The 21,989-nt window shown below is 41.7% G+C and overlaps 2 protein-coding genes across 7 annotated transcripts; one reads left to right on the top strand and one right to left on the bottom strand.

Annotated features, from left to right (window-relative positions):
- Window positions 1-1,050: 1,050 nt before the first annotated feature.
- LOC133618633 (CYFIP-related Rac1 interactor B-like) lies at window positions 1,051-18,825 on the bottom strand. 3 transcript variants are annotated; one of them, XM_061979171.2, is made up of 11 exons: window positions 18,720-18,825; window positions 3,662-3,735; window positions 3,366-3,487; window positions 2,639-2,744; window positions 2,402-2,538; window positions 2,244-2,321; window positions 2,046-2,162; window positions 1,784-1,863; window positions 1,571-1,697; window positions 1,429-1,499; window positions 1,051-1,349 (listed from the first exon to the last, which is right to left on the bottom strand). In XM_061979171.2, exons 2-11 carry the CDS (start codon window positions 3,732-3,734, stop codon window positions 1,271-1,273), a joined length of 990 nt encoding a protein of 329 aa, XP_061835155.1. In that variant the 5' UTR covers window position 3,735; window positions 18,720-18,825; the 3' UTR covers window positions 1,051-1,270. The 3 variants fall into 3 exon arrangements, with proteins under 3 accessions (XP_061835155.1, XP_061835153.1, XP_061835154.1); XM_061979169.1 differs by lacking the exon at window positions 18,720-18,825 and adding an exon at window positions 4,766-4,909; XM_061979170.1 differs by lacking the exon at window positions 18,720-18,825 and adding an exon at window positions 4,515-4,666.
- Window positions 9,728-20,562, top strand: phb2a (prohibitin 2a). Of its 4 annotated transcripts, none has more exons than XM_061979174.1 (11): window positions 9,728-9,867; window positions 12,478-12,607; window positions 13,772-13,856; window positions 13,915-13,994; window positions 14,068-14,252; window positions 18,730-18,859; window positions 18,961-19,064; window positions 19,144-19,221; window positions 20,116-20,195; window positions 20,274-20,334; window positions 20,422-20,562. In XM_061979174.1, exons 1-10 carry the CDS (start codon window positions 9,847-9,849, stop codon window positions 20,287-20,289), a joined length of 909 nt encoding a protein of 302 aa, XP_061835158.1. In that variant the 5' UTR covers window positions 9,728-9,846; the 3' UTR covers window positions 20,290-20,334; window positions 20,422-20,562. The 4 variants fall into 4 exon arrangements, with proteins under 4 accessions (XP_061835158.1, XP_061835156.1, XP_061835159.1 ...); XM_061979175.1 differs by adding an exon at window positions 12,173-12,345 and having other exon boundaries at window positions 9,802-9,867; window positions 20,274-20,562; XM_061979176.1 differs by adding an exon at window positions 12,173-12,345 and having other exon boundaries at window positions 9,802-9,867; window positions 12,462-12,607; window positions 20,274-20,562.
- The last annotated feature ends 1,427 nt before the right edge of the window (window positions 20,563-21,989 follow it).

The raw sequence follows: 21,989 nt of genomic DNA, 5'->3' as shown, positions 1-21,989 counted from the left end.
CACAGGCTAAAAAAAAAAAAAACAGAAATGGTCAGGCATAAGGAAAAAGGTGAAGAAGAAGTTGGATGTACATCGCCAAACCAGACCAGCATTTTGAAAAGACGGTAGCTGCAACTGTCCCCTTGTATGGGGTGCCAAATGGAAAAATTCAGTCACACATTTTTTAGAAGATATATTTCACATTTAGCTCACTTTTTTTCACATTTAGACAACTTTCATCACATTTAAGTTTAAATTAAATGTTGACTCTAAATGTTATATCTATATGTATATGTTAAATTTAAATATAAATGTTCAATCTAAACCTTAAATATAAATATACATTTTAAATCTTGTTAAATTTAAGCTGAATTTTAAATCTAAATATATATGTTAAATATAAATATAAATCCTAAATCTAAATGTTGGTTTGAAATATGAATCCTCAATCTTGAATGTAAAATCTAAACCTAAATGCTAAATCTAACTCTAAATGTAAGCACTAAATCTCTTGCCAAGTGTAAAGATTAATATTTATAGAAATGACAATTTTCCACCAATCCGAGGCCTCTCAGCCACAAAGCCGCACCCACATCTCTGCCTCTCATGCAGTGCAAGACACACCTACATATTTCTTACTGCAGAAGAAGAAAACATGACAGATGTTTAATGACATATTAATGCCAAGAAAGTTGCATATTGTTACAAATGTTAAATTACGGAGATGTCCTGCACATCTGGATCTATGCTCCTGTGCTGAATGCAGCTTGTAAATGATATACCCTTACTTGCTAACATTTAATATGAATATGGCAGAGTTCACAAAGGCTGAGAGGTATGGCGATGCACGGTCCACATCTTTCTTTATTATTTATCTATGTCTGACCATTTGACCTTCCCATTGGTCTGCTGTTTGGACCCCGGTTACTAATAATTTATGGCATCAACATGACAACCACAAAGTCGAGAGAGAGAGAGATGTCACATGACCTTCACTCTGCTCAATGACAATCATCTATCTCTGCCCGTTACCATGACGACAACATCATCAAATTTGACTCAACACAAAGATTGCATGTTAAACCAACAGGTGGCTGCAAAGATGTTATCACCATGTGATTTTATTCCTTACTTATAAAAAAAAAGTATAAAAAAGCATGGCCGACTCATTCGTTAGCATGTGTGCAAGCTCATTTGTCCAAAGTTACTTAGCGGACACGTTTGTTTGTGTCCAGCTGAGCTCATCTCTCATTTTTTCCTGTTTACATAATGACATCACCAATATACACTTTCAAAACCTTTGTTCACTTTGCAACATGTTCCTTATGTGCTTGGGAGTGGTGTCCTCGTTCAGGTGTTTAGTTGTGTACCTGCGGGGGTGAAAGGTCACAGCGTTGGCCAATGACGGCAAAGAACACAAAGCATGTGTCGGCAAGCGCCAAGTCTGACCTGAGAGCGTTCAGTAAACCCTCCACGCTGCTTGCCGGCTGCTCCTGCAGCAGGCGAATGCATCCTTTCATCTGTGCACATATAAACAACTTTAACACGCCACACACTCATTCCTTTAAAACCTTTGTGCGTGTAGGCGTACGTCAATGTTGGATGTCTTGACAAAGGCGCCGGCTGGGTGCACGTGGTCATAGAGGATGATGACACCAACCATCACACGCAGACAGAACAAGACCGTCTCATCGCTTGTAAAACGACTTCTGTACTCTCTGTGCGCACACAGACACACATGCACACACACATTCAGGATGTGTGGAGGAGGCAATTTGAGGTGGGGATGCATTCAGGGACTTACGGTGTTTCCAGCATGACTTTACAAACACAGGCCATGGTGCTTAGACAGTCTGTGGTGTTCTCAACAGGAACATTAGGGTTCTGCAACACAATTACATTATTCAGTATGTAGGAGCGCCCCAGGAAGGACTACGCAAAAATTACAACTGTAATAAAGCATCTTGAAGTCAACTCATTTGCTTTTTAAAACAACAAAAACATACTCAATAAAATGTATAAATAAACATCAGTGACATCATGAGGACACCGTGGGATGCACTGACATCAGAGACAAACTTTGAGGTGCCGTCGCTCAGGGTCTTCAACATAGGCGTGGCACTGGCGTAGAACAAAGACATTCGATTGGCCAGCTCGTTGTTGACCTCGTTATCTGCATCCGCCTGGAGGTTATTGGTAGAAAAACGCTTTGACATAACACTATTCCTCATCTAACATATGTGTGTGTGTGTGTGCTTGCTTACCCACACGTTGTTGATACGCATGCGACTGATTGTACGCCTGTAGTAGCTGAAGTCATTCTGGATGGCGGGTATGGTCATCTGAAAAAAACATGATGAGGAAGCAGGTGAGGAAAGGAAGTGGAGGAGGAGGAAGAACATTGAATGATGAAGGTGAGGACCTTGAGCTCGTCGAAGCGTAGCGTGAAATGAAGGATGAGGGCAAATTGACGAGCCAGAGCCTGTTTGTGCTCCAGCTGCTGAGTGGGCGGAGCATCAGGACTGGTGAGGACGTCCAGGAGACACCTCAGACTGCCCTCTGATTGGACAAAACACAAACGCACACACGTTGTTATTACTACGCACTGTCACTGTGACCATGAATGACTAGTGAATGAGTGAGTGAGTGAGTTAATTACCAAGCTTGTGAGAAAACTCATAGAAATTCTTCAGTTTGGTGACCAGAGGAAGAACAGCAGACCACGCCTTCTCCTGTACCCCCTCCTCATTGGGGCTCTGAATGGCCTGTGCACGTACACATACAACACAGCATAAATTTTCACACGCACACACATACTGGTTATCATTTGGAATGGGGACCAAGTTTTTCATCATCACTTGTGGGGACCACCCTTTCTACAGGTTGTGGAGGCATAAAAAAATTTTTGGTAAAATGGCCACTGGCCAGTTAGCTCATACACGTCTTTAAATCTCTGGTTTGATGAAGTAATGTGCTGATCATTCTTACTGGGGACCCTGGGGAAAAAAAGAGTTAATATGGTTCATGGGGACTAAATTTAAATAATTTTGCATAATTCACACAAATTTGTACGTGACTACTGAGGACCATTTAAAAAAAAAAAAAAGTTCAAATTAAATATGACATGATCCTCAGAATACAGCACTACAGCTGTCCTCTTATAGGAAGTTTCACCACTTTAAATGGTAAAGCAAATCCTGCTCTTAGGCATCTTCAGAATGGATCTGACTATCATTTAAAAAGGTTTCCCTTTCGGGGACCTGTTTTTTTGTCCCCATACGGTCAGAGGTCCCCTAAAGGTGACTGTGTAAACAGAGCGATGTCCCCATTAAGTAAGCATTGCCAGAACACACACACTCACAGAAGATATTTCCCCTCCTTCTCACCTGTCTGATTTCCTCCCCCGCACCAGTGTAGCCCTGCAACCCGTCCAGGACGACCTGAGCTTCCGTCAGCACCCGGTTCACCTTCTCCCACACCGCCTTCTCTGTGGATGATGGCTGAGCATCTGCACAGAGGTCAAAGATTGGCATCTCAGGCCCTGCTATGGTGTGTGTGTGTGTGTGTGTGTGTGTGTGTGTGTGTGTGTGTGTGTGTGTGTGTGTGTGTGTGTGTGTGTGTGTGTGTGTGTGTGTGCGTGTGTGCGTGCGTGTGTGCGTGCGTGTGTGCGTGCGTGTCTTACTCTCAAAGTCTAAAAAGAAGTTTCCTCCACTGTTGTCGATGTCTCTGCTCAGCACTTTGATCAAGTTCCCCATTCTGCACAAAAGTTACCATGACGGCGGTAAGAAGCTGGCAATACTAGATTGACAAGCCTTAAAAAGGGTTTTAGTGAAAAGAACAGTGAAAGAGGAAGCAGTGACATTTGTCCTAAAGAGAGGAAGTAAGGCCTACTGAGCTCGCGCTCAGCTCAGACGACATGATGGAGTCACTTCAACAAAAACGTCAACAAAAGTCCCTTTGTTCACATCAACAGATCAGCTACATTGGCAAAAATGCATTATCATTTATTTCCGGTCTTATAATTACACATTCTTTTTTGTATTTTTTATTTAACATATAATTATATTTATATTAGTATACATATTATTTATTTATTTTAAATGTATTTATTTGTCATTATTAATCGTTCATTATATAATAATGTATATGTTTTGATTATAAATTAAACTGTTTTGTGTAATCTATCGCTATACTGCTATCAGTACTGTTATTACACACAAGTGGCGTCATCACCTTTCAGTTCTACTCACTTGTCTTCATATATACACACACGGCGTTTGTTTAACACTCGTATTTATAGTAAAAACATTAAAAGTTGAGAAGTTTAATATGCATTCATTGACTTTTCCCTCGAGTACGTCCATCTTTTTATTTCAAAATGTATCTCAAATTCGACCCCAAAAGCGGTTCCTAATCATTTGACCCTGTGATGTAGCTGTTTAGGTGGTCTCAATATGACAAACATTTATAAACAAATCGTTCAATTAGTAATCTAATAAGCGATTACGGTGGTTTAGGTCCAGCGGTCGCTATACCTCCAGAGGAAATCGTCATCGTGGACTTGACAGGACCTGAACCAAAAGGTCAGAAATCAGAACCAGTTGCTGGTTGAACTTTGGAGCAGAAGTCTGAGGAGTAAAAACTTCCTGATCGAACAGGAGCTGACATGTCTCAAGCACCAGGACCCACCCAGACCGAGACCCAGACTGAGACCGAGACCCCTCCCTTCCTCCTCCTGCCCAATACCAGATAGTCCCCCACCCTTCCAAAAATGTCCAGTGCTCACCTTGGCTGAGAGCCGATAGATGCTTGATCGAGATGGCGGGTCCAGGTGATTCTACATGCCGACACTGTCAACCCGGAAGTAGCCCCCTCGGCGCTCCGTTAACTATAAAAGGAAACGTTTCCTGAGCACGGAGCCAATCAGCGTGCGCGGAGACCGTGCAACTTAAAAGCAACTTCAACTAAAAACCTGAACGCAACTTCTAGCTCTGTGCAAAGCGGCTCAAAATTAATCAAAACAATTACAAAGACGCATTTAGTAATTTTTTTATTGCATTTGTGTAAATATTGTGTCCAGTAATTATTTTGACCACAGCAAAATGTGTTGAAATTATTTTAAAAAATTATATAATTGGCTATCACCAGTCATTAGTGAACAAATATTTGTAATATTCAAAAACCTCGCTTTGTCTCCTGTCTCCTGCGCTTTGCTGCTGACACCTTCTGGGCGGAAGAGACATTACATCGACTCTACGAGGGAAGAGACATAAACAACACTTTATACATCAAATATACTGAATTACATATACGTATCAAATATGTCAGATGTACGATAAAATAATAATAATAATAATAATAATCCATCCATGCATCCATCTATCCATCTTCTTCCACGAAGTTGGTAGAGTGGCCGTGCCAGCAATCGGAGGGTTGCTGGTTACCGGGGTTCAATCCCCACCTTCTACCATCCTAGTCACGTCCGTTGTGTCCTTGGGCAAGACACTTCACCCCTTGCTCCTGATGGCTGCTGGTTAGCGCCTTGCATGGCAGCTCCCGCCATCAGTGTGTGAATGTGTGTCTGAATGGGTGAATGTGGAAATACTGTCAAAGCGCTTTGAGTACCTTGAAGGTAGAAAAGCGCTATACAAGTATAACCCATTTATCATTTATTTATTATTTATCCGAGGTCGGGTCACGGGGGCAGCAGCCTAAGCAGGGAAGCCCAGACTTTCCTCTCCCCAGCCACTTTGTCCAGCTCTTCCCGGGGGATCCCGAGGCATTCCCAGGCCAGCCCGGAGACATAGTTTTCCCAACGTGTCCTGGGTCTTCCCCGTGGCCTCCTACCGGTTGGACGTGCCCTAAACACCTCTTGAGGGAGGTGTTCGGGTGGCATCCTGACCTGATGCACGAACCACCTCATCTGGCTCCTCTCGATGTGGAGGAGCAGTGGCTTTACTTTGAGCTCCCCCCGGATGGCAGAGCTTCTCACCCTATCTCTAAAGGAGAGCCCCGCCACCCGGCGGAGGAAACTCATTTCGGCCGCTTGTACCCGTGATCTTGTCCTTTCGGTCATAACTCAAAGCTCATGACCATAGGTGAGGATGGGAATGTAGATCGACCGGTAAATTAAGAGCTTTGCCTTACGGCTCAGCTCTTTCTTCACCACAACGGATCGATACAGCGTCCGCATTACTGGAAATGCCGCACCGATCCGCCTGTCGATCTCACGATCCACTTTTCCCTCACTCGTGAACAAGACTCCTAGGTACTTGAACTCCTCCACTTGGGGCAGGGTCTCCTCCCCAATAAAACATTTTATTTGTAAAAAAAAATCACTTTACATTGGGTAAACAACCTCAAAGTGCTACAGTGTATTAAAAAAATAAAATAAAAAGATAATACAAATAAATACAAATTTAAACTAGAACAGCCATATAGCTAGAACTAGTATGCATATATCTAAAAAAAAAAGAAGAAAAAAAAAAAGGCTTTTATAAAAAGAAGGGTTTTTAAGCCTTTTTTAAAAAGCATCCGCAGTCTGGATCGGTTCGCAGCCGAGTGTTCAGCGGCTGGAATGAGGATCAGCATCTCCAAATCTGAGGCCATGGTTCTCAGCAGGAAACCGATGGTTTGTACAGTCCAGGTAGGGGACGAGACGCTGTCCCAGGTGGAGGAGTTTAAGTATCTCGGGGTCTTGTTCACGAGTCAGGGAAAGACGGAGAAGGAAATCAGCCGGAGAATCGGAGCAGCTGGGGCAGTATTGCAGTCTCTCTGCCGCCCTGTTGTGACGAAACGAGAGCTTAGCCAGAAGGCAAAGCTCTCGGTCTACCGAGCTATCTACATTCCTACTCTCACCTATAGTCATGAAGTGTGGGTAATGACCGAAAGAATATGATCGCGGATACAAGCGGCCGAAATGAGTTTCCTCAGAAGGGTGGCTGGCATCTCCCTTAGAGATAGGGTGAGAAGTTCAGTCACCCGAGAGAGACTCGGAGTAGAGCCGCTGCTCCTTCGCTTGGAAAGGAGCCAGCTTAGGTGGTTCGGGCATCTCGTGCGGATGCCTCACAAGCGTCTCCCTAGGGAGGTCCTCGTTGCACGTCCCACTGGGAGGAGGCCAAGGACCAGATGGGGGATTACATCTCCTCTCTGGCCTGGGAACGCTTCGGGATTCCCCAGGAGGAAGTCGCTAATGTTGCTCTGGAGAAGGAAGTCTGGGGGTCTCTGCTGGAGCTGTTGTCCCCGCGACCCGATTCCGGATAAGCGGTTGAAGATGGATGGATGGATGGATCCACAGTCTGTGGTGCCCTCAGGTGGTCAGGGAGAGCGTTCCACAGACTGGGAGCGGCGGAGCAGAAAGCCCGGTCTCCCATTGTTCGTAGTTTTGTCCTCGGAGGTTGGAGGAGGTTAGCCTGTCCAAAGCGGAGGTGTCGTGTGGAGGATTTGGGGGTGAGTAGTTCTTTGAGGTAGAGGGGGGAATTTCCATGGAGGCACTGGTGGGTTAGTAGGGAGACTTTGTATTCAATCCTGAGTGGAACAGGAAGCCAGTGAAGGGATTTGAGAATTGGTGTGATATGGTCATATTTCCGCACTCTCATCAGGATCCTAGAAGCACTATTCTGTATGTATTGCAGCTTCTGGATGTTCTTGCTGGGGATCCTGACAAGAAGTGCGTTGCAGTAGTCTAAAATGTATTTATTGAGTCAAAAGTGGAAGTCCAGTAGACCAATGTTTTTCTGAGCCAAGGCACATTTTTTTCATTGAAAAAAAAAAAAAAAGCCAGAGGCTGAGTTTCATAAAAAATGAAACTCAGCAGTCAATATTGAAAGTAAAAAGTTGTTCTCGCAATGGTTGGATATGAATTCAAACCATAACCAGAGGTGGGTAGAGTAGCCGGAAATTGTACTCAAGTAAGATTTATTACTCAAGTAAAAGTAAGGAGTAGTCAAGTTACCCAAATATTTACTTGAGTAAAAGTAAAAAGTATGTTGTGAAAAAACTACTCAAGTACTGAGTAACTGATGAGTAACCTGTTCGTTTAATGATGACGGCAACAAATAATGCACAAAAACATAAAAATAGCAATGAGCAAATTCAGAGCCAAGAATATCTCTTAAGCAACTAAAACAATAATATATATTAAATAATAATACATTAACATTAAAAAAAACTAAGGCAAATTGAGCCACAATAACTTAACAGCACCATAGGCTCAGCAGGCAGAGATTACAAAGGAAAATAACAAGTTAGCCTTTAGGCAAACCATAAACTGATAGGTGTGGGCTGCACCTGGGAACACACTGTGCACTTCTGATTGGTGTTTCTATGCATGCGTGTGTGTATGTGTCTCTGTCTGTCTGTCTAAGAGGCTGCAGTGCGTTAATAGATGTCCCCACACGATGTACATTTGACAGTGATTCATAGCAGGGAAGCTAACATCAGCCTACGGTGACAGCCAAAATATCTACTAACGTTACTTACCGCGATGTGCTTCCTCAAATTTGACGTTGAGTTCATGTAAGCTTAAGCTTGTTGTTGTTTGCCGCTGAAACTTTATGTGCAGTTAATCATGTGACCGCCTGGCTCTGTTTGATTGGTGAAACGGAGTCAAACGTCACCAGTGACTGCATTTGATTGGTGAAACGGAGTCAAACGTCACCAGTGACTGTATTTGATTGGTGAAACGCAGGCATGCGATAGATCCTACTTTGAAGGTCTGTCTGACAAACCAAAACGAACAAAGCGTGCATTAACAGATTGATAAAAATCAGTAGCGAGCAGCGAAGTGAATGTAGATAAATGGAGTGGAGTAAAAGTAGCGTTTCTTCTCTATAAATATAAACTAAAGGTAAAAGTATGTTGTATTAAAACTACTCTTAGAAGTACAATTTATCCCAAAAGTTACTCAAGTAGATGTAATGGAGTAAATGTAGCGCGATACTACCCACCTCTGACCATAACCAACCATGCATCACTATAACTCTTGTCTCAAAGTGTACTGTCATGAACTGTCACATCACGCCGTGACTTATTTTGAGTTTTTTGGTGTTTTCCTGTGTGTAGTATTTTAGTTCTTGTCTTGCACTCCTATTTCGGTGTTGATTGGTATGCACGGATGTACTTTGTGGACGCCGTCTGCTCCACACGCTGTAAGTCTTTGCTGTCGTCCAGCATTCTGTTTTTGTTTACTTTGCAGCCAGTTCAGTTTTAGCTTCGTTTTGCATAGCCATCCCTAAGCTTCAATGCCCTTTCTTAGCGGCACTCGCCTTTTGTTTATTTTTGGTTTAAGCGTTACATAACCTTTTACCTGCAAACCATCCTTGTCGTTCCTGACACCTACACAGCAATTAGCTACCTGCTGCCACCTACTGATATGTAAGATTATTATTATGATGATAGTATATATGATAGTATACATCTGTATCATGAATGGATTTAAGTAGACCCCGACTTAAACAAGATGAAAAACTTATTCGGGTGTTACCATTTAGTGGTCAATTGTACGGAATATGTACTTCACTGTGCAACCTACTAATAAAAGGCTCAATTAATCAATCAATCAAAAGAGTATTACACGGTTACTCTGCCGAGCTCGAGACACTCAACAACGGCACATTTGCGGATTATAATTACTGGTTTGAAAAAAAAAAATTTTTAACCCAATTAGGTGAAATTACATAATCTCCCACGGCACACCAAACAATATCTCACGGTACACTAGTGTGCCGCGGCACAGTGGTTGAAACACACTGCAGTAGACAATAAAGGTAAGTGTTCGAGATATACTTCATTTCCCATGCTGCAACGCGAACCCGGAAGTGTATCTTCCCCTGACCTTGGCTTGATTCGCTACGCAGAGTAAGAAGCATGGCGAGTAAAGACCCTGGCGTGAGTGCTACATTTACTTATTGTTTTAAAACAACCTAACCCTTAACACTAACATACTTTGTCAAATGTCTGCCTTCGAATCGATTTACCCCTCTCTCCCTGCGACGGAACTTCAAATGTAAACTTTGGCTAGCTAGCAAACAGCAGATCCACGTGAACTTCTCACGTCCCTTTTTTACAGTTTCAATTTTATTAAATTAGTTTTTATTACAACACTTAAGTACTCACTGTACACATTTTGACTCGTAATATTGCATTCAGCTGAGAATTAGAAGATGCCTTTTTTTTAGTATTTTCTTCAAATTGTGTTGTCAATGTTCTAACATTAATGTTAGTGCTCTACATTGTGTCCAAATTTGCTAATTATGTGGCTTAATTAGTGCACTTGTGTACTTACACTTTTGACTACGACTAATTAACACAATGTATCCATAATAAGAAGTACGTTAAAACGCAATACGGTAGTAGCTTACACTGTCAGTACCCGGATGTTGTACTCGAAATGGTACATTTGCAGCAAATAACTGTTGGCAGGGACAAGCGGTAGAAAATGGATGGATGGGCACATACCAACAGAGGCTGGCTAGATTTACACCCTTGGCGAAACCATCTCTTCGACCCCCCCAAAAAAGACTTGCCTCTAAACCCCACCACCAACACAACAATATTATATGATATAATATTGTATTATTTTATTATAAAATCTTCAATACATAAAGTTAACAAGAACAGGAAAAAAACAAGATAAATACATGAAATATAAATGAAAAACAGTATATAAACATCAATGCCCAAATCCTTCATCACAGGATCGAAAAACTGTGCTTGAAAAATCTATGAAGAACGCTAACATAAAAAACGTACTCTATGGAGCATAAAAAAGATTCTTGCAGTAAACTATTTCATATTTTACATACAAGTTTTCTTTTGCATCATCCTGATAACATCTCTACAGAGGGGCGAATAATCGATTTTTAGATGCATCACAATTCGGACATGTACGATTATACAATCGATTAGTAAACGTCAATCTATAGTCAATTTATTTATTGTAAATGAAGTAATGCTGACAGTTCTAAAATTTGTCTGACTGCAGCGAGCCACCTCACCGAGAGATCCAAGCAGCTATTATTGGGCACTTATGGTCTAGTTTTTCATACATTTTCATTACTTTAATAAATGTGGGAATTAATTTAACGGTTTCTTATTCCAAATGAATTGTTTTTTTTAGTTGCAAGTGATAAAGTGATTCAGTGAAACATAAATAAATGTAAAACTGCATCTGCATCAATCAATATACATAAATTAAAGATGCATCAATAATCGATTTTTAATCAAATTGTAGCTCCTGAATTGTAATCGAAATCGAATCGGGAGGTGCCCAAAGATTGCCACCTCTAGTTCCAGTTATGATAACACACCAGTTTTGTACATAGAGAAACAGCAGATAATTAACATAATATGAATGTAGTGCTCAAACTGTAGCATATCTTTCATCCTGTGTTTTTCACCCTGTTTACTACTGGCACTAACATGAACAACAGGTGTGAAGTGCAATCTGAAACTTGACTTTTCTAGCCTTCTTTGATGCAAAATCATCAATCACATCATCATACGAGTTCTGTTGTGCAACTGTATGATTGATGCTCTCTGATTATGGCATGTCAAGAGAGACGCTCCAGTGACATCGAGGATCTCCAGTACGTTTTTGCCCATCAATCAACCAAAGTTACGTTGATGACTGCACAAAATGTATTCCCCCCACACAACACAATTATTTACATGTAGGTATAAGGGTCTTTTTCAATTTAGGAATGAAAATACAATTTATTTGGAAGATCTGCGTGGTCTCACTGACCTGGGATCAGATTATCCTCACCCCTTTGCCAAATTGCCTCTTGACTTTCCAGTGTTGCCAATTTGGCAACTTTGTCGCTAAATCTGCCCACTTGGCGACTTTTTTTGTAAACGGCTACTTGCGACAAATCCAGCGATTTTTACCGGCGTTATTGGAGACTTTTTTGTGTTTTGGAGACTTTGAGGTGAAAGCACAAAGCAGGGTGCTACCGTCAGTCCCTCCCCTGTTCCAAAGCACTCACAGGCGGTCAACGCGCAGAAGCAGAGACTTTCACAGGGCGGGAAATGATTTGCAGTCTGGACTTTTATTGTGCTGTACTATAATGTTGCGTTCCATTTGTACTGGTAACTTTATGAAAAGGGTTCTTAATGGAAATGAGCGGTGGTAGTCTATAAAACTGGCAAATTTAGTTATTTTTTTTCTCTTTTTTTTTTTTGCTGTGCGCAGATTGCGCCCTGGACGGTCGCCCACATTGCCCACAGCAAAAACCAGCCCTGCTTACCACCCTTTTAGTCGGCATGTTAACTACAAAGCGGAAGGAGGGGAACTAATTTGAAATAATAGCAGCTGAAGAGCAACCCGTAATGATCAGAAGATGAGGCGAATAAAGATAGTGATTGGTAAGTGTGTGGCAACAGTGATGGATTTGCGACAGCAATACACTGTCTAAATTCACACACTTAGGACCTAAATTTGAGACAAAGACCAATGCTGAATTTGAGTTGCAATATTGTAGCGGTTGTGTTTTGCAGGGGTTCCTTCAGCAGTTGCGGCAGATAGCACTCAGGATGGCTATGGGGCGCAAGGGAATGGGAGGTGGCGCCAAGCTGCTTGTTGTTGCTGGTGCTCTGGCATATGGTGTGAAGGAAGCCATGTACACAGGTTTGTGTGTGCGTGCGTGTGTGTGTGTGTATGTGGGCTGCACGATTATAGCCAAAATAATAATCCAGATTATTATTATCAATATTGAAATAACGATTATTCATTGTTAGGTAAAACAGTGTTGGGGGCACGCAACACCATCATGTAAATTTTATTCTATTTACAGACAAGCATTTACCTGTTTCTCACCTTTTTTTTAAGGGGCGCCAGGAGTTGGCAGACCCGTCAGCGATTTGTCTCCCTGTAATGTTTGTCTGCTTTTGAATGGGATTGTGCTGAAAATGTTAATTTCCCTTCGGAGATTATTTAAGTATTTCTGATTTTGATTTAGCTCTGCTTTTCCTTTTTTCATGCTTTTTTTGACCACGTTTAATGCGTCATCATTTGGACACCCCAGTTTGACTTAACCATACATTTGATCGTTTGTAGTGTGAAAATTACAAAATATAGTTATTTAGTGTAACAATTGAATTTATGTGAAAGAGTCCTTCAATGCGCAATTACATTACCATATTCCCATGATTCATACGCATGCGTAGATGCAGGGGATGCATGAATTCCAATGGGGAGCTCTTTTCGCCAGAACACCGGCAATTAATGTTGACACTGGATGAAAAAGTGTCTCCAGACACTATTTTTTTCACAATGGTTAGCTTTTAGTCCTGTCTGTTAGTGCAACTCCCAAGAAACAAGCAAAAAGGCTTGTTGTGCAAAGGTCCAAGAGCATAAGAATGTGTTTTTAACATTTGGGGGACACATACTGTGTTGGTAACCAAACAGATCCATAAAGAGTTAAAGCAGAAATATGTCATATAGGGATTAACTATACACCGCAAAGCAGTCACCAAACGCTATGTCACATGAACTGTTTTTAAAGTAATAACTTTCTGAAATGATGGTGGTGGAGTTTTGTGCTCATACACAATGGCCTCTGATATGGACGGGCACATGCTTCACAGGGCCACCGCAGTTGTGAAAGTGTTTGATTTGATATGCAGCGCAGCCTGCTTTTCAAATGTTAATATCGCCGACGATCATCCTCATTTAACTGTGGCAGCCAAAATCGTGATCATGATTCAAATTTGATTAATTGTGCAGCCCTACTGCGCGTGTGTGCGTGTCCATTAAGAAGGTGCTCCAAATTGAAAAGTGTGTGTTGTGTAGTTGAAGGTGGTCAGCGAGCAATCATCTTCAGTCGTCTTGGAGGAATGCAGATGGACACAGTCCTCACTGAAGGTCTTCACTTCAGGTCAGTTCCACATTCTGTTTAGTATTTTGATGATGATGATAATGATTGTGGTGCACAGGGTTCCATGGTTCCAGTATCCCATCATCTATGACATCAGAGCCACGCCCAGGAAGATCGCCTCCCTAACAGGAAGCAAAGGTCAGACAGGAGAGCCCTAGGTCCAAGGTGGGTTCGCGTTAACCAGATGTCGTGATGTTTTTGCCAATGTCAGACTTGCAGATGGTGAACATCGCACTGCGTGTGTTGTCGCGGCCGGAAGCGTCCTGCCTGCCTGCACTCTACCAGCGACTGGGCAAAGACTACAATGAACGTGTTCTGCCCTCCATTGTCAACGAGGTGCTCAAGAGCGTTGTGGCCAAATTTAACGCCTCGCAGCTCATCACGCAGCGAGCGCAGGTGAGATACTTAAATAGTGACTTCACCAACTTTAAAGAAAATTACTTTGTCTGTGATTTGAGATTTCCCTGACAAAATTCATATTCAAAAGTAGGGATTTGTATCGTTAGGATTTTATACAATACTCTAATTGATATTCCTTATTGATCGGCACTCCGTACTATATGTAGTTTGTTGCAAATAAAGATGTTAAAAAATCCATTTTTATTACAATGTTTATTTGCACAAGAGGTTAACATCGCGTAACATCTCACAGTTGGGAAGTCTTTTTTCAACACCTGCTTTTTAAGTCTTAAACAAGTCAAATATGTTTGCTGTGCAAGGTGCAATGCAGTTACAGTATGTCCTCATCCTGTAAACACCACACAGATCTGTCACTGTGTTTCTATTCAGTACAATTACACTCAACTGGAAATAATATTTATGTAGGCAAAGCACAGACCTTTTACATGGAAATGTATATCCATCCATCCATATCAAATATATCACATAAATCAGTATAATCAATTGGCATGTTTGGTGGGTGTGCATTTAAGCAAGGTGTGTTTTGATGCCCCTCAAACGCAGCGCAATGGAGTGACGTTAGACAGCGACTAGGGACCTGTCAGCGGACGCTGTCTTGCTTCTAAGCAGCTTTATGCATTTTTATATTACTTAAATTTTTAGATTTTGAGTGGATTAATATTGGCCTGTGGATTACTGGATCGCTAGAGTTTTGAGGAGGAATTATTGTTGTGTTACAAATTTTTGTGTCGTGTTGCTTCTATATTTGGAATTACTCCAAGCTGATTATCACATCCTATAGGGCTAGGTGATATGGCAAAAAAAAAAATCCAATCTCCATTGATATCACAATTTTTTACAATGTTATTAGCCTGCCAGTTTTATAGCATCCGTACTAAAAAACAAATAATCCAGGAGCTATGTTTTAATGATATTCTAAGTGAATAAAGTTAAGAAATGAAATATGAAAAAGCACAATAACAATGTATCAATACATTTGAGTTGATATATGTTTTCAAGTAAAAGAAAGCACATACAAAGATGCATCAGTTATTTGAACACTGGTGCTCCCACTATAGTATTAGAAGCTGCCAAGTTATCAGGAACGTATGAATGAAGATGTTTTTATTGGTAGTTGCGTGCACAACTGGCTGTAGAAATTTACAAACTTGAGCAGCCGACAAGACGCACGGCAACAAGTAAACATTGCAATATCTCTGTTTCAAGGGGGGGACACATGTAGGATGTTTCAATGCAAGTAACTTAGTGAAGCACTTGATAACACGCCATCCAAACGCATACAATAAAGTTACCGCGGCTAAAAGCTAACAAGGCGGGACAAAAACAACAACCCCAACAGATTCATTCCAGCGGAAAGAAAAGTTTTCACGAGAATCCAAAGTGGAGTCGTCATTTTCGGTAAATGTATTGAAATCATAGTATTGGATGATCAACCGCTCTCTATGGTGAAAAATGTGGGATTTCGCAGCTTGCCTAGCCATAAATACATAACCGAAACAGCCCTTCCCAACCTGTATAAGACTATTAGGAACTGATCTCCACAAAATTACAAGATGCAGACTCTTGTCAGCTTCTTGACAAGATATTTGGAGCAGTGATATCACATCTTTATTAGTGATTATCTTAACAGCACATTGGTTCAGCCAAGGGGCTATAACATCTACAGTAATTTATACAAACCATTGGTAATTTTTCTTGCATTTTTACATAATTTTTATGTGCAAAATACATATAAATTAAAGTTAAAGTACCATACCAAGATTGTCACACACACTAGGTGTGGTGAAATTTGTCCTCTGCATTTGACCCATCCCCTTGTTACCCCCCTGGGAGGTGAGGGGAGCAGTGGGCAGCAGCGGTGCCACGCCCGGGAATCATTTTTGGTGATTTAACCCCCAATTCGATGCTGAGTGCCAAGCAGGGAGGTAATGGGTCCCATTTTTATAGTCTTTGGTATGACTCGACCGGGGTTTGAACTCACAACCTACCGATCTCAGGGCGAACACTCTAACCACTAGGCCACTGAGAGGGCCTTCTAAAGCATCTTAAAAATGATAAGGTCCAGTGGTGAGCCGTGTGTTTCCCACCTAGGCCTTCGAGATGTCCGACTTCAATAATTACCTCTCAAAATACCATAATTTATGTCACTACATGACCATTGCTGGAGAAATACTATACAGAAACACATTTACGCCCTACTGGGCATTAGACCACATCAACAGTGTACAAAACGGGTTATTTTCTGGCGCAATTAAAAAACAATTAAAACATATCTTATGTGGTACTGTCAAAATTAAACTCATTTATCGCACCTATTCGACGCCGTATAAGCCAGTGGTACCACTCGTCGTCGGCTTATTCGAGTGGAAATGGCGAGCATTTCCCCATTTCATCGCCAGAACGGCTGAGCTAGCTTCTGGGGTTGGCCGACATCATCTCACAAAATGTAGTTTCTCTACATATCCTTCTTGAAAATGGCCTTGCAAATGCAGTATATATCTGCCACCTAATCAACGTTTTGTTTTCCTTCTCTGCTATACCGGTCTGGCTACGGCGCAACACTTCCCGCTTCCTGCTAAATTGAAACTTGTGAATGGATACTCACTTTTGAATGACAAGTGAGTATCCAATCACAGTCTCGTTAACATCAGGCTACTTAGATAGGCTACTGTCAACAACTTGTGATCTGATTGGCTATCGCAACTGTCTCTCAACTCTGTGTTCTCAAATTCATCCGCTAACGTTACCGATGAGTATCCAATCACAGGACGCGTAAATGTGACGTTCAACGTTAGGCCATCTAGAAGTAACCTCACTCTCGCCAGATTCTTGTAGTTCGCTGGGATCTAGGATCTGGGACTTCTCAATAGGAGATGTATTTCAGAAGACGGGGCCTTGTAAAAAAAAATCATTGTATGTGATTGGATAAACCACTTGTCTGTTGTCCTGAATGACGTGCTACTTCAACCACTCACTTCGAAATCAACCCGTGACGCTGATGAGAGCAAAGCTGGGAAATTCAAAACAGAACAGCCGACATATTGGATAACGACAGAGCAAAAAGTTAGAGAATTTTTACTAAAACAACGCAGCAATGTCAGTAGACGAACGATATCGTTTGTGCAAAGAAAATATGCAGAATTAATGTCAGCACATGACTCCTCGCTGCGTGCCGCCATTGTTGTTTGAATCAAACAGTCGCTTCGGCGCTACGTCACATATATTAAATCTCGCCCGACGATCCTGATTGGTTCATTATTTTTTGCTATTTTGAAGGAGTTTGCAATGCCCTCGAGCCCAGATCCTTGTGTGGAGCTCAGCGAACTACAAGGAACTGGCGAGAGTCAGGTTAATCTAGAAGGCCTTACTGACAACAACTCATGATCTGATTGGCTATTGCAATTGTCTATCAACTGTATGTCCCCATTCGCTTACAGTGCACGGACGCCCATATTGTTCATTCTGAAGGCCTCGGGCAGATTTGGTACAGCATGGCAACATAAGCTGGCTGAATTCTGATTGGATATTAACTAAAACTAAAAACAACAGCACTGGAACGAGTTTAATATGACATGAAGAGAATATGAATAATTTTAGATATTTAGGGAAAGTAAATTAAAAATTAATTTTATCTTTAGTTATGATCATGATTTCTGGTTATGTTAGGCCAGCAGAGAAGGCCTTGCTGGCCCTAACGGCACACCACTGGTAAAATATCTTCAATTTTACTCTGAAAATGGCCCCCTTGACACCGAGCTGATGTTTTTCAATTCCTCTAATTGTTTTTGCTTCGCCCGGATCCGTGATTATAAAAGAAAAACAAATTTGGAGCATCAGCAGAACTGAGATATGCTTGTGATTGAGTTGAATGGTCTTGTCCATAGATTGTTGGCTCATCCTGTGATTGTATTGCAAGTGCAGATGCAATAATTCCAGAGGCTTCTGTTGCTCTCCCTATAGCCAATTTCTGACCGGTCCTGTCTTATCGGTTGTGCGCAGTCTTTGCGCTGGTGTCCCTGCTGGTCAAACCCCCAACACACTTTTTTAGGTATTCTGTCCATTTGGTATTTGAGGGGAGGCCTCAATTGTATGTGCCACAAGTTTGTCTCTCTTTTTTGAGCAAAAATCTGCACGTTTTGGGGGTCACAAATGTTGATCTGCAAATCTAATATCAACATCCAAAGAAATTCCCTGGTTTCCTGCAATTCCCCATTTTCAGGTCCAAAATTAATCTCATCAAAACATTTAAACCCATAATTTACCACACTCCAGACATCTAAACTTTTTCCAATTGTTGTACATAATTTCAGTTCAACTTCAGCTTTTCAACATTCACACGTAATTCCTACACAAATTATGGTGCAGTTGTACTAGTTACATAAATACCTGCAGTCAACTTGAATATATTTATCACTGCATCAAGTGTTTTCAAAGACAGCCTACCTCTCCTCAGGTGTCTCTGCTGATCCGCAGAGAGCTGGTGCAGCGAGCCAAGGACTTTAACATCATCCTGGATGACGTGGCTATCACAGAGCTCAGCTTCAGTCGGGAATACACAGCGGCTGTGGAGGCCAAACAAGTCGGTGAGGATACACAGGAAGTTTAAAAGACCACTAACTGGTTTGGAAGAGAAAACACTTTTCATTTTCATCACCCTCATTAAATGTTGTGTGTTTTCGTGCAGCCCAGCAGGAGGCGCAGAGAGCTCAGTTTTATGTTGAAAAGGCCAAACAGGAACAGAGACAGAAAATTATTCAGGCCGAAGGAGAAGCTGAGGCTGCCAAGATGGTGACGCTATGATCTGTCTTATTATCGTGTGATCACGCAACATCACCTCACTTCTTTTGTTCGCGTTTGTGTGTGTCAGCTGGGCATAGCGGTCACAAAGAATCCAGGCTATCTGAAGCTGAGGAAGATTCGGGCGGCGCAGAACATCGCTATGACGGTACTGGAACACCTTTTAATGTGATTCGTGTAGAACAGCATCTCAACCATGGATGGATGGTTGGATGAAGTAATGATGAATGAATGAGTGATGGATGAAGTGTTGGCTAGATGGATGAATGAAGTGATGATAGATGAATGAGTGCTGGATGAGGTGTTGGCGAGATGGACACATGAAGTTATGATCGATGGATAGATGAAGTGTTGGATAGATAGATGATGATGGATGGATGGATGAGTGAAGAATAAATAAAGTGGTTGATAAATGGATGAATAAGTGACGATAGAATCCATCCATCCATTTTCTAACGGAGTCGCGGGGGGTGCTGGAGCCTATCTCGGCTGCATTCGGGCGGAAGGCGGGGTACACCCTGGGCAAGTCGCCACCTCATCACAGGGCCAACACAGATAGACAGACAACATTCACACTCACATTAAAACACCAGGGCCAATTTAGTGTTGCCAATCAACCTATCCCCAGGTGCATGCATGTTGGATAAAATGAATGATGAATAACTAAATGAATGAGTGATAGATAAATGGTTTAATAAGTGATACAGATGTGTGGATGGAAGGATGAATAAGTGATACAGATGTATGGATGATAGTGGATGGATGAGTAATAATGGATAAAGTGATAATAGATGGATAATGTATGACAGATGGATGAATGAGCGATGGATTGACGGATAGATGGTTAAATTGATGAAAGGATGAATGAGTGATAGATAGATGGTGGTTGACAAAAAGATGGATGAATGGGAAAAAAACATGTAAAATAAAACATTGTGGCATCAAAGGCACATAAACTTGTATTGTGACACTTTCACACATGCACACACGCACGGACACACAGTCACGCACGCTAAACACTTGAACTAACTCTGACCTGCAGATGTCGCAGTCCAGCAATAAAGTTTACCTGAGCGCTGACACTTTGGTGCTCAACCTGCAGGACGGCGGTGGCAGCTTCAAGTGAGTCTCATTCGTGACCGCCCTACTGATGATGATAATGACGATGATGATTTTTACCTTACTTTGTTGGTCTTGCAGGTTGTTGCAGAAGTAAAATGTCTATTTCCTGTCTTCATGCGTCTGGTCGCTCTGGCAGAAGGTTGTGGATTTCATGCATACGTACATGATGAAGACTTGATTATAACCTAAAGACCCTTTTTTTACATTTAAATGCTCAACTTCACAGGAAATGTAGGCTAGGTTCTGTACGCGAAAGTCTGTTTCATCAGGTTGGCGGGAAAATATCTACGGACCAAATTATCTGTGTAAGAAATTTTCTTTGTAGAATAATGTTGTCATACTGTCAATAAATATGCTTTCATGAAAACGTCCCGTGTGCTCACCGCCGAGCTCCAGCAGAGGGCGCTGCCTATTCTATGATCATAATGCGCAGGGCTATACACGTGACGTTCTGCTCATGTAACCTAAACAACACGCATATATTTTTTGGGTGGCAATGCAGAGGATGTACTTCCTGCACCAGGTCAGGAAGGTCAACCTTCCCCAGGAACTGCTGTTCATGTTTAACACCTCCATCAGTATCTGATTTGGAGCTGCATCCAAGCAGGACACACTGCAACGGACAATCAGGACTGCAGAAAAGATCATCCTCCCATCCATCCATTTTTTACCGCTGGTCCCTTTTCGTCACGGGGGGCTTGAGCGTATCCCAGCTGCACTCGGGCGGTAGGCAGGGTACACAGATACAGTCGCACACTAGGGCCACTTTCGTGTTACCAATCAGCCCCCGGGTGCATGTACAACAGAAAAACAAAACAATAAATAATAAAACAGAACAGTTAAGAGCTAAAATTAGAATAAAAAGGGAAAAATCTGTTTATAGCAGTTTTAAAAAATAATATCAAGATCCCCCATTCTTGTGTTTTCGGTATGTGGCCCTTGGAAAGTTTGGACACCCCTGATCTAAAATATTAGAAGCTCTCAAAATAAAAAAAAATATACATAAAATATAAACATTTTGTTAGTAAATTAAAAAAAAAAGATTATACTAACTTAGGAAATAATCATGAGAAATCACTAACTAATGTGTAATTGAACATTAATATTTTTGTACAGGCAGAATTTTTGACATCCTAGGTTATACAGTTATTCAATCATATTATTTTACAGGGGGGGGGAACAGTAAAAATTTAAGAAAAAAAAGGTATGTAGTGAGAAAAAGCAGACATGTTCTATTAATACTATGCTTAGTCACCTATAATGCAAAGCTGACACAATATCTTTAGCATTTTTTTATTTAAAAAATTGTCAATATGACCCCTGCATACTTCGACTTTTCAGCATGCGGCCTGAACTAAAGTATCCATATTTTTGATTTGAGAGTCGTCGATATTACAGCGTAAAGCCTCTCCCAGCTGCTCTCGGGCGAAGGCGGGGTTATACAAGTCGTCGACTCACATTCACACACTCGGGCCAACTCGGTGTTGCCAATCAGCCTCTCCCCAGGTGCGTGTCTACCATAGCAAATTCCCTGTGTGGCCGATAAAAACTGATCCTGGTTCTGATTAAGCTAAATGTGTCAACATCGTCCTTCTTCTCAGCCCCGCCCTTTGCCTGTGACGCTAAAAGCAACAAAGATGGCTGCTGAGCTATAAATAGCTGCGGGGCGGGCTCTGCTGAGTGTGTGTGAGAGAGAAACACAAAGATGGCCGGTCAATATAAGAGAGTCCCTCCCTCACAGAGGCACAGGGGTTATGGAATAGATGGGGGAGTAATTATGTTGTGGGGCATGCA

The sequence above is a fragment of the Nerophis lumbriciformis genome, linkage group LG19, assembly GCF_033978685.3.
Source record: "Nerophis lumbriciformis linkage group LG19, RoL_Nlum_v2.1, whole genome shotgun sequence".
NCBI lineage: Eukaryota > Metazoa > Chordata > Actinopteri > Syngnathiformes > Syngnathidae > Nerophis > Nerophis lumbriciformis.
This window is presented reverse-complemented; position numbering and strand designations above follow the sequence as displayed.

Coding starts and splice junctions, on each gene's coding strand:
- LOC133618633 (XM_061979171.2), bottom strand. CDS start 3,734: ATGGGGAACTTGATCAAAGTGCTGAGCAGAGACATCGACAACAGTGGA. Junction 2,539..2,638: donor TGAGTTTTCTCACAAGCTTG/GTAATTAACTCA, acceptor TTGTCCAATCAG/AGGGCAGTCTGAGGTGTCTC. Junction 1,698..1,783: donor AAAGTCATGCTGGAAACACC/GTAAGTCCCTGA, acceptor GTGTGCGCACAG/AGAGTACAGAAGTCGTTTTA.
- phb2a (XM_061979174.1), top strand. CDS start 9,847: ATGGCGAGTAAAGACCCTGGC. Junction 9,868..12,477: donor TGGCGAGTAAAGACCCTGGC/GTGAGTGCTACA, acceptor TGTGTTTTGCAG/GGGTTCCTTCAGCAGTTGCG. Junction 13,857..13,914: donor ACTGAAGGTCTTCACTTCAG/GTCAGTTCCACA, acceptor TGTGGTGCACAG/GGTTCCATGGTTCCAGTATC.